This window comes from Nyctereutes procyonoides, unplaced genomic scaffold (genome assembly GCF_905146905.1).
Source record: "Nyctereutes procyonoides isolate TBG_1078 unplaced genomic scaffold, NYPRO_anot_genome, whole genome shotgun sequence".
Classification (NCBI taxonomy): Eukaryota; Metazoa; Chordata; class Mammalia; order Carnivora; family Canidae; genus Nyctereutes; species Nyctereutes procyonoides.
Window position 1 is genome coordinate 14,702,966 of NW_026575128.1, and position 15,389 is coordinate 14,718,354.

The window sequence follows — 15,389 nt, forward strand, 5'->3', positions numbered from 1 at the left end:
AAGAAGGGCTTGCGTCTGGGCGCGATTGTGACGGGGTTGGGAACGACCTCTTCGCGGTTGCGGCTCTCGGGCTCCCTGAGCAGAGCAGAGGAGCCTCCGGAGCCGCTTCCTCCGGCCGCTCAGGCCGGGCTCCTATTCCAAGTGTTTCCGTCCGCACCTTCTCGCTTGGTCGGCTCCGCTCCTGCCTCTCCTCTCCCCGCCCCCACCCGGGAATCCGAAGGCCGAGCCCGCAGCCGGTCAGCCCCAGCCCGTGGCGGATGCCTTCTCCGTCATTTAGGTAGCGCCGAATGTTTATCCGCTTGTAGAGTTGCAGCAGCTTAGGGGGTTCTCACTCAGGCGCGAAGAGCTCCGTTGTTTTGTTTTGTTTTGTTTTGTTTTTTAAGATTTTATTTATTCATGAGAGACACACAGAGAGGCAGAGACAAGGCAGAGGGAGAAGCAGGCTCCTCACGGGTCTCCAGGATCACGCCCCGGGCTGAAGGTAGACACCCAGTCGCTGAGCCATTCGGGCTGCCCAAGAGCAGCTGCTGCCGCCCCCTTTTTTTTTTTTTTTTTAAACGCTTGCTCTTTCTGCCATCCTTTGCTGAAGCAGCTTCCCGATGCTCTCGGCGGTAAAGTCAAGGACACCAAACATAGGTCTTTACTTCCGGGCTTCTCCACCTGATAATCTCCCATTCAAGCTTAGGTCTCTTGAACCACGTCCCTCACATTCCTGTGCAGTGTCCCGGAGTTAGTTGTACTCGTTCCTTTGGAAATGAAGTTCTTCACTGGCAGCGGGATAGTATCAGCAATTACTAAGAAGCATGGTAACAGATTAGGATTTCTGCTGTCTGCTACCGGAGTGGATGGGTGTTCAGTGAGCTCGTTTGTAGCAGGAGGCAACGTTTTAGTTCAGTGGCTGTGCTTGATGACTTGAAGCTGGGATAGAGGAGGTGCCTTGTAACTCCAAACTCTGGTGACAGGAAGAAATCTAAAACAAAAATGCCTCACAGCTATGTCATGTTTAATAATATCTGCAGGTCGAATTTCTATGTAGAGATAAATGCACTGTTTGTTTTTATATGCCAGTTAAATGTAATATGTTGACATTCTGTAAATGCTGATGTGAAATTTTAGCAGCTGCTCTGGAACTTCTCAAATTTCTCAATTCCTAGATAATCATGATAACCAGCTTCATTAGTTTTACTTTGATAAGTTTAAGCGCTGTAAATGTAGCCACTTTTTTCTAATATCAGCCCACACCTTTCTGTCAGTTTTATTACTAGTTCCCTTTGACGCCTAGATTACAGAACCGTAGTCGTTTTAAGATTTCCCTGTGCTTCATCTTCAAATGTCTTATATTACCGGATCTCATGGTTTCTTTACTTAAAAAGTAAGTTGGATTTATCCTTTCAATTCTCATTGTTGAAGCTGTAAGGCTGTTTTCAGGTCTTTGCTACCTCTCCGTACATCCCCTGGAAAGTACATGTAACAGTTCTGAGACATGACAATTTACCCTTGAGTCCATAAGGGCTCATTCCTCAATGTCTGTATTTGGGTTTCAAACCCTTTTCTCTATAGGTTGTCCTAATAGTTACTGCGTGGGTGATCTGGTAGGAAAAGCCCAGGATTTAGAGTACTAAGACTTAGATTCAAATACTGAGACTCTCATTATACTAATGCTGTGTCCTTGAGAAGCTTTGAGCTTCAGTTTCTTACTCTCTGGTTTCAAATAACAGTATCTTTTCTTCCAGCCTCTTAATTGTGAGGATTACAAATGGCAGAATGTGTGGCGAGCCTATCGTAGTTAGACAAAAACAAGCTAAGCTGTTATTTTCTCACTGTACTTGTTCATTTCACAAATATTTGAAAACCTAATATATCTTAGGTACTGGTGCTATTGATATGAAAAATAGTTCCTAACTTTAAGGAACTGTGTTTCAGGAAGCTTTCACAGGGGCGCCTGAGTGGCTCAGGGGTTCAGCGTCTGTCTTTGGCTCAGGGCGTGACCCTGGAGTCCGAGGATTGAGTCCCACATTGGGCTCCCTGCATGGAGCCTGCTTCTCCCTCTGCCTGTGTCTCTGCCTCTCTCTCTCTGTGTCTCTCATGAATAAATAAAATCTTTTTTTTTTAGAAAAAGGGAAGCTTTCAGAGGATGTGTGTGTCTGTAGGGAATAGAGTGGTAGAGTGTCTGGCAAGATAGAGCGTGCTATAGGCACTAAAATAGGTAAATTTAGGGCAGCCCTGGTGGCTCAGCGGTTTAGCGCCGCCTTCAGCCCAGGGCCGGATCCTGGAGACCTGGGATGGAGTCCAACATCAGGCTCCCTGCATGGAGCCTGCTTCTCCCTCTGCCTGTGTCTCTGCCTCTCTCTCTCTCCCTCTCTGTGTGTCTGTCATGAATGAATAAATAAAATCTTTAAAAAAAAATAAGTAAATTTAGGGTGAGCACCAAATCCAGAGGAGAGAGGAACAGGGAAGTTCTGCAGGAAATTATGTATGAACAGAGTCTTGAATTATAACAAAGATCCAAAAGGAAAAGGTGGGGAAGGATATCTTGAAAGAGACACTTTTAGAGAACTACAAATTGTTAGGTTTTGTTGGAGTATTAAGTTCAAAGAAGAGCACGGGAGATAAGACTGGACAGGTAGATGGAGGTGAGATTTGAAGGGCTTTGTGTGCTTAGTGTCAGATTGAAGGACTGTAAGCAGACAGTTGGCCTGATCACAGTTTCTTTTTTAAAAATTCATTCTGGCTTGAGTGTATGCTTCCCTACTACAGTGTACAAAAACTTTTACCTTTGTACCTTATTTTCTTTATTTCACCCAGAAGGGCTTATGCCCTCTCCTCATATGTTAATATTTATCTTGTAGCATCCAGTTCAGGTCCCATTTCTACTGTGAGGCATCCTCCAATTATTTTAGGCCTTATTATTTATTCCCTTCCTGAAACCCTATTAGGAATAGTACCACACAGCTTTAGTTCTTACTTGTTTCATGTGTATTTTATGTCCCTAAATAGATTGTAAGCTTCTTGAAGGTAGGGAATATTTGATTTGTGTGTAAATAGAAGATGTGTTAAACACAAAAATATTTTATCTTACTTCCTTCTATTTTTTTTTTCAGGGTAGGACCAGATTATGGGCAACAGTCCTTTTAATTAATCTGTCACCATCATGGCTAATGAGGCCTGTCCTAAGGCTGGTGATAGTCCTTTTTCATCAGATAAACATGCCCAACTCATCTTGGCCCAGGTCAATAAAATGAGGAATGGAGAGCATTTCTGTGATGTGCAGTTACAAGTTGGAAAGGAAACTTTTAAAGTTCATCGACTGGTTTTGGCTGCCAGTAGTCCTTACTTTGCAGCTTTGTTCACTGGAGGAATGAAAGAGTCCTCAAAAGATGTTGTACAGATTCTAGGAATTGAAGCTGGAATCTTTCAAATACTTCTAGATTTCATTTATACAGGTATGTTAAATGAGCCTATAGCTTTGAGTGAAGAATGATGTAATCACTCACTCATTGCAATGAGTTGATACAACTTATATGGAAAGTAATTCGATAGTATGTTATTATGAGTGTTTGAAAAGTTCTATCTTTTGACTCAGTATTCCTTTTCTAGGAATCAAGGAATGAATTAGTGTTACAGACAAATGTTTATGTACCAGGATGTGTATTGTAACATTATGTATAACAGTACATAATTGAATACAATTAATTATCCTTCAGTAGGTTATATGATTAAATAAATTGTGGCACATTATATACCATGGAATATTTTTTAAATCTCTCAAATTATTTAAATAAATATATTATGGAAGAGTGTTTACAAAATATTAAATGAAAAAAATTGCATATAAATACTGCTCTAGTTTTGTAAAGAAAAAAATTATGTGTATTTGTACATAGGAAAAAGACCAGAATGTTACTAAGTGTTTATCTCTGGCTCATGGAATATGGAAGATCTTTATTTTTCCTTCTTTTTCTTTTGCCTCTTAAAATATTTATAATCGGTATGTATGTATTTTAGTTAAAACTTTTATTTTTAAAATGTTTTTGGGGACACCTGGGTGGCTCAGCGGTTTAGCGCCTGCCTTCGGCCCAGGGTGTGACCCCGGAGTCCCAGGATCGAGTCCCCCGTCGGGCTCCTGCATCTCCCTCTGCCTGTGTCTCTGCCTCCCTCTCTCTGTCTCTCATGAATAAATAAATAAAATGTTTTTTAAAAATAAAATAAAATGTTTTTGAAGAGTTTTAATAACATTAGAAAATGTACACAAAAAACTATGAAGTATAAGTTTTATATGGTATGTAACATACATGGAAAAAGGATTTGAAAGAAAGATGCTGAAGTGTTAATATAGTGTATGTCTGTGGGAAAATGCATGATTTTAGTTTTTATACTTTTTTGCTTTGAAGTTTTTTTGTGTGTGTGGTGAATATATATTACTCTTATAATTGGAAAAAAATGTTTGAAAACAAAAACTATGTTTGGTCATCATGCTGTCCTTAAAGGATTGCTTGTTGAAAAAAAAAAAAAGGATTACTTGTTGGAAGATAATTATGTGACCTGCTAAAGTATTCTTTATTTAATGCATGGTACTTAAACCTGGAAAATGACAAAAGGAGGTTTATTGTGTTGTTTCATACTACGTTTTGCAAAAGTATCTGAAAATAACTCTTAATTGGAGATTATAAAAATGACTTTTATTTACTGAAAATTCAGCCTTATCTATTGGCTAATATGCAAATTAGCATTGAGGGATTTTTTTTACCTTTTGTAAATGCCTTGAGTGAGCTGAAAACAGCTTCATAAATGTCCTGCTTCTCTTATTTGCAAAATGTAAATTAACACAGATTAATCCAATGGAATTAGTGTTGAACTACATAAAAACAAGAAAAGCTGCAAAGTGTCTATTCTGCCTTTCTTGTCTAAGGGTAGCAACAAGAGATACTTAGTGAAAGATGTTCCCACTACTATCACCATATTGGTGATTAGCACTTGCATCGAATAAATAAAAAGTAGTAAAACTCAGAGAAATAAAAGCTGTTGAGTATACCTGGGAGAAACAACATTCTAGAATATTGACATTTAAGGCTAAAATTGATAAAACAATTAAGAACAGGGGCAGCCCCGGTGGCGCAGCAGTTTGGCGCCGCCTGCAGCCTGGGGTGTGATCCTGGAGACCTGGGATCGAGTCCCACATTGGGCTCCCTGCATGGAGCCTGCTTCTCCCTCTGCCTATGTCTCAGCCTCTCTCTCTGTGTCTATGAATAAATAAATAAAATCTTAAAAAAAATTAAGAACAGAATTTGGCTACTAGTAAAAGCTATCACATGGCTTAACAAGATAGTTTATTTTTCCACAAAAGTGAATTCATAGTAGGTGTCCCAAAGATGGTATGGTGGTTTCATGATGTCACTAGTGTCTGTTAGTCTCCCAACAATTTGCTCTACCATGTATAGCTTGTAGCTTCTAATCTCTCGATTGCTGAATTCCAGCCAGTGGAAGGAGGAAGGGGAAATGCAAAGGGCCTGCTAGCTGAGTCTGTGCTGTTTTTTTAAGCTTTTCTGTTAGCTGTGTCCAATAACTGCTGTCTATAACCCATTGGCCAAACAGTAAAACATTTATCCCTATCTCTAAGGGCACAGTTACCACCCACAACAAAATTAAGGTTTTTTTTTTTTTTTTTTTTTTTTTTTTTTTTATGATAGTCACACACACACACACAGAGAGAGAGAGAGAGAGGCAGAGACACAGGCAGAGGGAGAAGCAGACTCCTTGCACCGGGCCAAAGGCAGGCGCTAAACCGCTGCGCCACCCAGGGATCCCCGATTTTATTTATCCTTGACACACACACACACACACACAGGGAGAAGCAGACTCCACGCAAGGAGCCCGATGTTGGACTCGATCCCGTGTCTCCAGGATCACACCCTGAGCTGCAGGCGGCACTAAACCGCTGCGCCACCGGGGCTGCCCTTAACAGAACCTTATAAGGATGAAAAGAAAATGAATATTGAGTATTTACTGGACAGGGAACTTTGCAGTCTTTGATACAACTCATTCTTTTTTTTAATTTTTATTTATTTATGATAGAGAGAGAGAGAGAGAGGCAGAGAGAGAAGCAGGCTCCATGCACCGGGAGCCCGACGTGGGATTCGATCCCGGGTCTCCAGGATCCCGCCCTGGGCCAAAGGCAGGCGCCAAACCGCGAGAAGCAGGCTCCATGCAGGGAGCCGGTCGCGGGACTCGATCCTGGGTCTCCAGATTCACACCCCGGGCTGTAGGCGGCGCTAAACCGCTGCGCCGCCGGGGCTGCTCCGGTGCTGATAGGTCTTTACAGATATTTCTCACAATAGATATTTATATACTTAGAATCAAATAACCTGGATTTGTGATCTAGCTCTATCACTAATTAGCTATGTGATATATGATACAAGACATTTCCATTTAACTTTAATCATTCATTCTTTCAACAGATATTTATGGATACTTTTTTTAGAAAAATAACCTTTAGGGACACCTGGGTGGCTCAGCCATTGAGCATCTGCCTAACTGCTCAGGATGTGATCCTGGAGTCCCAGGATCAAGTTCCACATGGAGCTGCCCACAGGGAGCCTGCTTCCCCCTCTGTCTGTGTCGCTGCCTCTCTCTCTGTGTCTCTCATGAATGGATAAATAAAATCTTTAAAAAAAAAAAAAAAAAGCTTTATACCCAATATGGGGTTTGAACTCAGAACCCCTGAAACACATGCTGTGCTGATGGAGCCAGCATTGTGCTCCATATGAATACTTTCCGTGAGCTAAGCTCTAGGGATATGACAGTAAGCAAGACAGGCAGGGCTGCTGTCTTCTCAGAGCTTTATAGAGAGTGCAGTTTAGGGGCTTACGAATTTTTTTTTTAAAGATTTTATGTATTTATTCAGGAGAGACAGAGAGAGAGAGGCGCAGGAGACAGAGAGAGAAGCAGGCTCCCTGTGGGGAGCCTGATGTAGCACTTGATCCCAGGATCTGGGGATCATGACCTGAGCCAAAGGCAGACACTCAACCACTGAGCTACCCAGGCGCCCCTGATTGGAGATATTTAAACTTTTTTCTTTAATGATTTTTTTTAAAGATTTTATTTATTCATGATAGAGAGAGAGAGAGGCAGAGACACAGGCAGAGGGAGAAGCAGGCTCAATGCAGGGAGCCCGATCTGGGACTCACCCTGGGTCTCCAGAATGTATGCCCTGGGCTGAAGGCGGCACTGAACCACTGAGCTACTGGGGCTGCCCATATTTAAACTTTCTGATTTCTTTTTTTTTTTTTAATTTTTATTTATTTATGATAGTCACAGAGAGAGAGAGAGAGGCAGAGACACAGGCAGAGGGAGAAGCAGGCTCCATGCACCGGGAGCCCGATGTGGGATTCGATCCCGGGTCTCCAGGATCGCGCCCTGGGCCAAAGGCAGGCGCCAAACCGCTGCGCCACCCAGGGATCCCAAACTTTCTGATTTCTGAGTGGCTCAGTCGGTTAGCATCTGACTCTTGATTTCAGTTCAGGTCTTGATCTCAGGGTTGTAAGTTCAAGCCCCATATTGGGTTCCATGCTGGATGTGGAGCCAACTTAAAGTTTTAAAAATATATAATAAATAAACTTTGTTTAATTGATAGAAAAAGAAAAAATAATACCTACTATATGGGGTTTTAGGGACAGTTAAATGAATGTATAAAGCAATGAATCCGTCATTGTAAGTGTTCCATAAATGTTAGGTATCATTTAAATTTTGCACTCTTTCTACAAATCCTTTGTTGCTTTTTTATTTAGCATTTATCAGCAAATTCTAAGCCATCAGTGGAATTAAGTATAATGCTTTTTAATATAAATCAAATGTTTGTGTTTATTTTGTTCATTTTGTTTCCCTACTTTCCCAGGTATAGTGAACATAGGTGTGAATAACGTCCAGGAACTGATTGTCGCAGCAGACATGCTACAGTTGACTGAAGTTGTTAATCTGTGCTGTGAATTTCTGAAAAGACAGATTGATCCATTGAACTGCATTGGGATCTTTCAGTTCTCTGAGCAAATTGCCTGCCATGACCTTTTGGAATTCACAGAAAACTACATTCATGTCCATTTCTTAGAGGTTCATAGTGGGGAAGAGTTCCTGGCACTTACAAAAGATCAATTGATCAAAATTTTGCGAAGCGAAGAGCTCAGTATTGAGGATGAGTATCAGGTCTTCTTAGCTGCAATGCAATGGATTCTGAAGGACCTGGGAAAAAGAAGAAAACATGTGGTGGAAGTACTAGAACCAATTCGATTCCCTTTATTACCTCCTCAGAGGCTTTTAAAGTATATAGAAGGTAATAATTTTTTTGCATATCAAATAAGTCAATATCCAGTGTCTTTTCCTGTTTGAAATGTGATAATGTTTTCATTTTTCAGTTCAATAGCAAACATTTATTGAATGATTATTATATGCAAGATACAACTTTTGTGTTTTGCAGTTAGTAGTATTTCAGGATTTCTATCCATTATATTAATCAAATCCTTACATATCTTTCTTGAGATTAAATACTAAGATCAGAGCTATATATAAAATTATTCACAGAGCTAAAACACCACTGCTGTATTGGGTAGTACTGATTATTTCAGTGTAAGATTTCCTCATGCTTCTTTAAAAAATTCAGCAAAACCTGACATTTGAGGAAAATGCATATGCTAAAAACAAAACCCAAATTCAATAAATCCTGTAAGTCTTCTCATTATAAAATTAATTTCATATTGATATATATAGCCTTTTTTAAAAAAGATTTTATTTATTCATTCATGAGAGAGAGGCAGAGATACAGGCAGAGGGAGAAGCAGGCTCCATGCAGGGAGCCCGGTGTGGGACTCCATCCTGTGACTCCAGGATCACGCCCTGAGCCTAAGGCAGGCACTAAACCGCTGAGCCACCCAGGTGTCCCAAATGGAGGATTTTTTTAAAAAAAGATTTTAAGATACTTCAACTTTGAAACTTTCTTTTTGATCATATTAGAGAAAAAGTGGGCAATTTATGTAGAAAAATATTGAGACTCTACCACAAAATTCAGAGAGAACAAAAAACTTAATAGAAAGGGTTAAATTGGGACGCCTGGGTGACTCAGCAATTGAGCACCTGCCTTGGATGTGATCCCACAGTCCTGGGATCTAGTCCCACATTGAGCTCCCTGCATGGAGCCTGCTTCTCCCTCTGCCTATGTCTGCCTCTCTCTGTGTGTGTCTCTCATGAATAAATAAATAAAATCTTAAAAAAAAAGAAATGGTTAAATTATGTGAAATATGTAGATTTTCTTCCAGTACATATATTTTTTTGTATTTATCACTGGAATATTCAGGAGATTTAATAGTACTACCTATATGATAATACATCTATTTCTCGCCATTTTAGAGAATGACTACTTTTTAAAAATGGTACATTCTCCTACAAACGTGTAGGTAATAAAGGATAATAAAACAACAAATTCCCCCAAAGTCCACTACCCAGAAATAACCAGTTATAATTAACATTCAATAAACATCATTCTAGATATTTCTGTATAAGAGGATGAATGATGGATGGGTGGATGTATGGTTGAATGGATAAACAAAAAAATATAAGAATCATTCTGGGGGCAGCCCTGGTGGCGCAGCGGTTTGGCGCCGCCTGCAGCCTGAGGTGTGATCCTGGAGACCTGGGATCAAGTCCCACGTTGGGCTCCCTGCATGGAGCCTGCTTCTCCCTCTCCCTGTGTCTCTGCCTCTCTCTCTCTGTGTCTATGAATAAATAAATAAAATCTTAAAAAAAAAATCATTCTGTACATACTATTTATATAATACAAAAAGTATATTTAAATCTCATTAAAAGTTAAAGAAAGGGAAGTAATAACTAATTTCAGATGAACGTTTCTTTATCTCAGGAAGTACTCATTCTAAAAAGTTCTTAACCAGTTAAGGACAAAAGATGAAAATCATTAAAAGAGGGGATCCCTGGGTGGCGCAGTGGTTTGGCGCCTGCCTTTGGCCCAGGGCGCGATCCTGGAGACCCGGGATCGAGTCCCACGTCGGGCTCCCAGTGCATGGAGCCTGCTTCTCCCTCTGCCTGTGTCTCTGCCTCTCTCTCTCTGTGACTATCATAAATAAATAAAAATTTATTTAAAAAAAAAGAAAATCATTAAAAGATTAAAAGTTTCATTTTGTGTTGCAATTTTATTTTTTGTTTTTATTATTTGAAAATTTTAATTCTAGTATATTTAAACATAGAGTGTTTTGTGTTTCAAATTTTTTTTATTTTTAAAGATTTCATGTATTTGAGAGAGCGAGCATGAGCAGGGGGAGAGGGAGGGAGCCTGATTGAGCCACCCAGGCACCCCTTATGTTTCAATATTAATTAATTTATTTTTAAAAAGATTTTATTTATTCATGAGAGGCACAGAGAGAGAGAGAGAGAGAGAGAGAGGCAGAGACACAGGCAGAGGGAGAAACAGGAAGCCCAACGTGGGACTTGATCCCAGGTCTCCAGGATCACGCCCTGGGCTGAAGGCGGCGCTAAACCGCTGAGCCACCCGGGCTGCCCAATATTACTTTTTTAAAAAGATTTTTAAAATTTGGGGCACCTGGGTGGCTAGTTAGTTAAGCATCTGCCTTTAGCACAGGTCTTGATCTCAGGCTGGGATCAAGTGCGGCATTGGGCACCCGCTCAGTGGGGAGCCTGCTTCTCTCTCTGCCACGCCCCCTGCTGGTGCGCTCGCGCATGCGCTCTCTCTCTCTTTCTCAAATAAATAAAATCTTAAAAGAAAAAAGATTTTTGGGCAGCCCCGGTGGCGCAGCGGTTTGGCGCCGCCTGCAGCCTGGGGTGTGATCCTGGAGACCAGGGATCGAGTCCCACATCAGGCTCCCTGCGTGTCGCCTGCTTATCCCTCTGTGTCTCTGCCCCTCTCTCTCTGTGTCTATGAATAAATAAATAAAATCTTAAAAAAAAAGAAAAAAGATTTTTAAAATTATTTTTTAAGTAATCTCTGTACCCAACATGGAGCTCGAATATACAACTCTGAGATCAAGAGTCGTGCATTCTATCAAATGAACCATCCAGGCACCTCAAGGATGAGCATAATATTCTTTTTTTTTTTTTAAGATTTTTTTTTCAGAGAGAGCGAGAGAGAGCACATGGCTTGTGCCGTGAGCAGGAGGAGGGGCAGAAGGAGAGAGAGAGAATCTCAGACTCCTTTCTGAGTAGGGTCCAACATAAGCTCAGTCTCATGACCCATGAGATCATGACCTAAGCCAAAATCAGGAGTCTGAGTCTTGATGAACTGAGCCATCCATGTACCCTGTAATTTTCACAGTATAGAAAGGTTTTACTCTTAATCGTTTCCATTTTACAGAGGAGTAAACTGAAGTCAGAGAGATTGGGTAATTTGTCCCTATCACATATTTAGTAAGTGGTAAAGCCTGGACTTGAACCCAGGTGTCTTCCAATCTACAGCTTAACCTAATATTCTTCAACCTCATCTCCAGCCCCAGCCCCTACCCTTCCTTGGAAATTAGAAACATGAATGTGGGCATTATCTATAGGTGCTATTTCAGCACATGTGTCCTAGAAGGCTCAGCTTTAAGTCATAAATGGAGGGGTGCCTAGGTGGCTCAGTCAGTTGAGTGTTGGCCTTCAGCTCAGATTGTGATCCCAGGGTCCTTGGATTGAGCCCCTGCTCAGCTGAGAACTTGCTTCTCCCTCCCCCTCTGCCTGATGTTCCCCCCTGCTTGTGCTCTGTCTCTTTCTCTGTCAAATAAATGAATAAGATTTTTTAAAAACTCATAAATGGAATCTCTCTGATGCTTCTAACAGAGGGATATAACTGCTTGATAACAACCATCAACTCTCACTTTGGCCAGCTAGGTGCTGGACACCCATGCATATAAAGGGAAGACCCAAGAAAGAGAAAAGGTGAATCTCATGCCGCAGATGCAGGGATCAATCTCATGAGCCTGAGATCATGATCTGAGCTGAAATCATGAGTTGGTTGCTTAACTGACTGAGCCACCTAGTTGCCCTGGGGATAATTTTTTTTTTTTAAGATTTATTTATTTATTGAAAGAGTGCACGCACTCTCAAGGGGGAGGAGGGGCAGAGGGAGTGGAGAGAGAGAATCTCAAGCAGACTCCCTGCTGAATTCAGAGCCCAATACAGTGCTTGATCTCATGACCCATGAAATCATGAGCCAAATCAGGAGTGGGACAGTTAACCAACTGAGCTGCCCAGCTACCCCCCAGCATAATATTTTTAAGTTATGATGATATTCCTCCCTGCCCCCAATCAAAGTTTATGACTTGGTCCTTATTTTTAAATGATTTGCTTTTTCTGCTTAGATGCCTGAAGAATTATTTTGTTATTTTTTCCCCAAAAGATTAGTATCAACTCATATAAAAGATTAGCACCCAGGTGTGCTTTTTTAAAAAGTTTTTTTTTTAAGATTTTATTTTAATTTATTCACGAGAGACAGAGAAAGAGAAAGGCAGAGGGAGAGGCAGGCTCCCCGCGGGGAGCTAATGTGGGAGTTGATCCAGGTCCCAGGACCCCAGGATCATGACCCGAGCCACAGGCAGGCTCCCAACCACTGGAACACCAGGTGATCCTTTAAAAAAGTTTTTACTTGGGATCCCTGGGTGGCGCAGCGGTTTGGCGCCTGCCTTTGGCCTGGGGCGCGATCCTGGAGACCCGGGATCGAGTCCCACGTCGGGCTCCTCGTGCATGGAGCCTGCTTCTCCCTCTGACTGTGTCTCTGCCTCTCTCTCTCTCTCATTCTATGTGACTATCATAAATAAATAAAAATTAAAAAAAATTAAAAAAATTAAAAAGTTTTTACTTGAATTCCAGTTAGTTAATATACAGGGTAATATTAATTTCAGGTGTACAATATAGTGATTCCACACTTCCATACATCACCTGGTGCTTATCACACCAAGTGCACTCCTTAATCCCCATCATATATTTAACTGTTCCCCGCCTACCTCCCTAGGACTCAGTGAACTTTTTTAAAGATTTTATTTATTTATTTTGAGAGAAAATGGGAGGAGGGGAGGAGCAGAGGGGGAGGGAGAAGAAAAGGGAAGGGGAAAGAATCCTAAGCAGACTCAATGCTGAGTGTGGAGCCTGACTTGGGGCTTGATCTCCTGACCCTGAGATCATAACCTAAGTTGAAATCAAGAGTCAATGCTTAACCAACGAGCAACCCAAGCACCCCCTAAAAGTACTTTTGAACTATGAGAATAGATTCATTGTTTTAAAACCTTAGTTCGGGATCCCTGGGTGGCGCAGCGGTTTCGCGCCTGCCTTTGGCCCAGGGCGCAATCCTGGAGATCCGGGATCGAATCCCACGTCGGGCTCCCGGTGCATGGAGCCTGCTTCTCCCTCTGCCTCTGTCTCTGCCTCTCTCTCTCTCTCTGTGACTATCATAAATAAATAAATTTAAAAAAAATTCTTTAAAAAAAAAAGATAAAACCTTAGTTCTCATTGTTTTATTACCTAGTAATAACTGATCAGTTATTTCAGGAAGCAAATATAAAGCTTTATTTATTCTCTGAAATATGACAGTAGGCAATGGTAATGGCATTTGTTTATTTTTATTACTCTTGATTTGTGTTAAAGTTTGTCATTTTTCATTAGAATATAATATATACCCTTTCCTTTTAAAGGTTCGGTTTTTCCTTCATTTAGGGGAAATCTTCCTATATGAGACTTCTCAATACTTCTAATGTTTGGTAGCCTTCATCCTTTTTTTTTTTTTTTTAAGGTTTTATTTATTTACTTTAGAGAAAGAGCATGAGAGCAGGGGTAGGAGGAGCTGGGGGAGAGGAACAAGCAGACTGAACGCTGAGTGCAGAGCCTGACTCAGGGCTTGATCCCACCACCCTGAAATCATGACCTGAGCCGAAATCAAGAGTCAGACACCCAACTGACTGAGCAGCCCAGGAGTGTCAGTCTTCATCATTTTATTGGAATTTCTTGGTCTTTCAGATTTATCATCTAATGTTAAAATATTTTCTTTTGCTATGTATTCACAGTTGTTTAAGTCTTTAGTCTAAATCGATAGTTTTTTAGTCATGTCTGCTGTGCTTCTTGTTTCTAATTTATTAAGTCTGCAGTACTATCATTTCAAGTTCTCACTTTGTTTCCTTAGCAAGGCATCTCATTCTGTTTTGGAGCTCTTTTTTTAAAATAGGATCTATATTCTTTAAAAAAAATTTTGTTTATTTACTTTTAAAGATTTTATTTATCCATGAGAGACACAGAGAGAGTGAGAGGCAGAGACACAGGCAGAGGGAGAAGCAGGCTTCATGCAGAGACCCTGATGTGGACTCGATCTTGGGTCCCCAGGATCATACCCTGGGCTGAAGGTAGCGCTAAACTGCTGAGCCATCTGGGATCCCCTAAAATTTTTGTTTTATTTTTTTAATTTTTATTTATTTATGATAGTCACAGAGAGAGAGAGAGAGAGAGAGAGAGAGAGAGAGAGAGAGACAGGCAGAGGGAGAAGCAGGCTCCATGCACCGGGATCCCGATGTGGGACTCGATCCCAGGTCTCCAGGATCGCACCCTGGGCCAAAGGCAGGTGCCAAACCGCTGCGCCACCCAGGGATCCCAAATTTTTTGTTTTAAATAGGCTCCATATCCAGCGCAGGGCTTTGGGTTTTTTTTTTTTTAACATTTTATTTATTTATTCATAGAGACACAGAGAGAGAGAGAGAGGCAGAGACACAGGCAGAGGGAGAAGCGGGCTCCATGCAGAGAGCCCGACGTGGGACTCGATCCAGGGTCTCCAGGATCACGCCCTGGGCTGCAGGCGGCGCTAAACCGCTGCACCACCCGGGCTGCCCCAGCGCAGGGCTTTGAACAGACAACCCTGAGATCCTGAGATTGAGAGTTGCATACTGTACCAACTGAGCCAGCCAGGTGCCCCAGATCTGTATTCTTAAGTATTTCCATCCTGTGAAGTCAGTATGGCAACTCTGTTTCCATTTGTGGCTAATGTTTTCTTCCAGAATGAATTCTTCAATCTCTCTTCTTTTTCCTGGGATATATTTTAATAGTTGTATTGTTATTTCTTGATATATTTCTCATGTATAACTTGGGCAACTCTATTCAAACCAGTTCACTCTGATAATGGAAGAGCTAATGCTTCTTGATATCCTTTCTACCTTAGTGTAACTTCTATCTAAAATTTGAGTAGGGATCCCTGGGTGGCGCAGCGGTTTGGCGCCTGCCTTTGGCCCGGGGCACGATCCTGGAGACCCGGGGTTGAATCCCATGTCAGGCTCCCTGCATGGAAGCCTGCTTCTCCCTCTGCCTGTGTCTCTGCCTCTCTGTCTCTCTCTGTGTGACTATCATGAATAAATAAATAAAATCTTAAA

The 15,389-nt window shown here is 41.4% G+C and overlaps 1 protein-coding gene across 4 annotated transcripts in view; it reads left to right on the top strand.

Annotated features, from left to right (window-relative positions):
* IPP (intracisternal A particle-promoted polypeptide) overlaps nt 1–15,389 on the top strand; it is a 41,628-nt gene that overhangs the window by 63 nt on the left and 26,176 nt on the right. For 3 of the 4 annotated variants that reach the window (XR_008666631.1, XM_055341627.1, XM_055341629.1), the window contains exons 1-3: nt 6–277; nt 3,102–3,443; nt 7,892–8,323. Coding sequence is in view for 3 of the 4 variants with exons in the window: in XM_055341627.1 (XP_055197602.1) it covers nt 3,152–3,443; nt 7,892–8,323 (724 nt within the window). In the remaining variant the exon portion in view is untranslated. Of the gene's footprint in view, nt 1–5; nt 278–3,101; nt 3,444–7,891; nt 8,324–15,389 lie in introns of those variants that run through there. The other variant, XM_055341628.1, reaches the window with a different exon arrangement.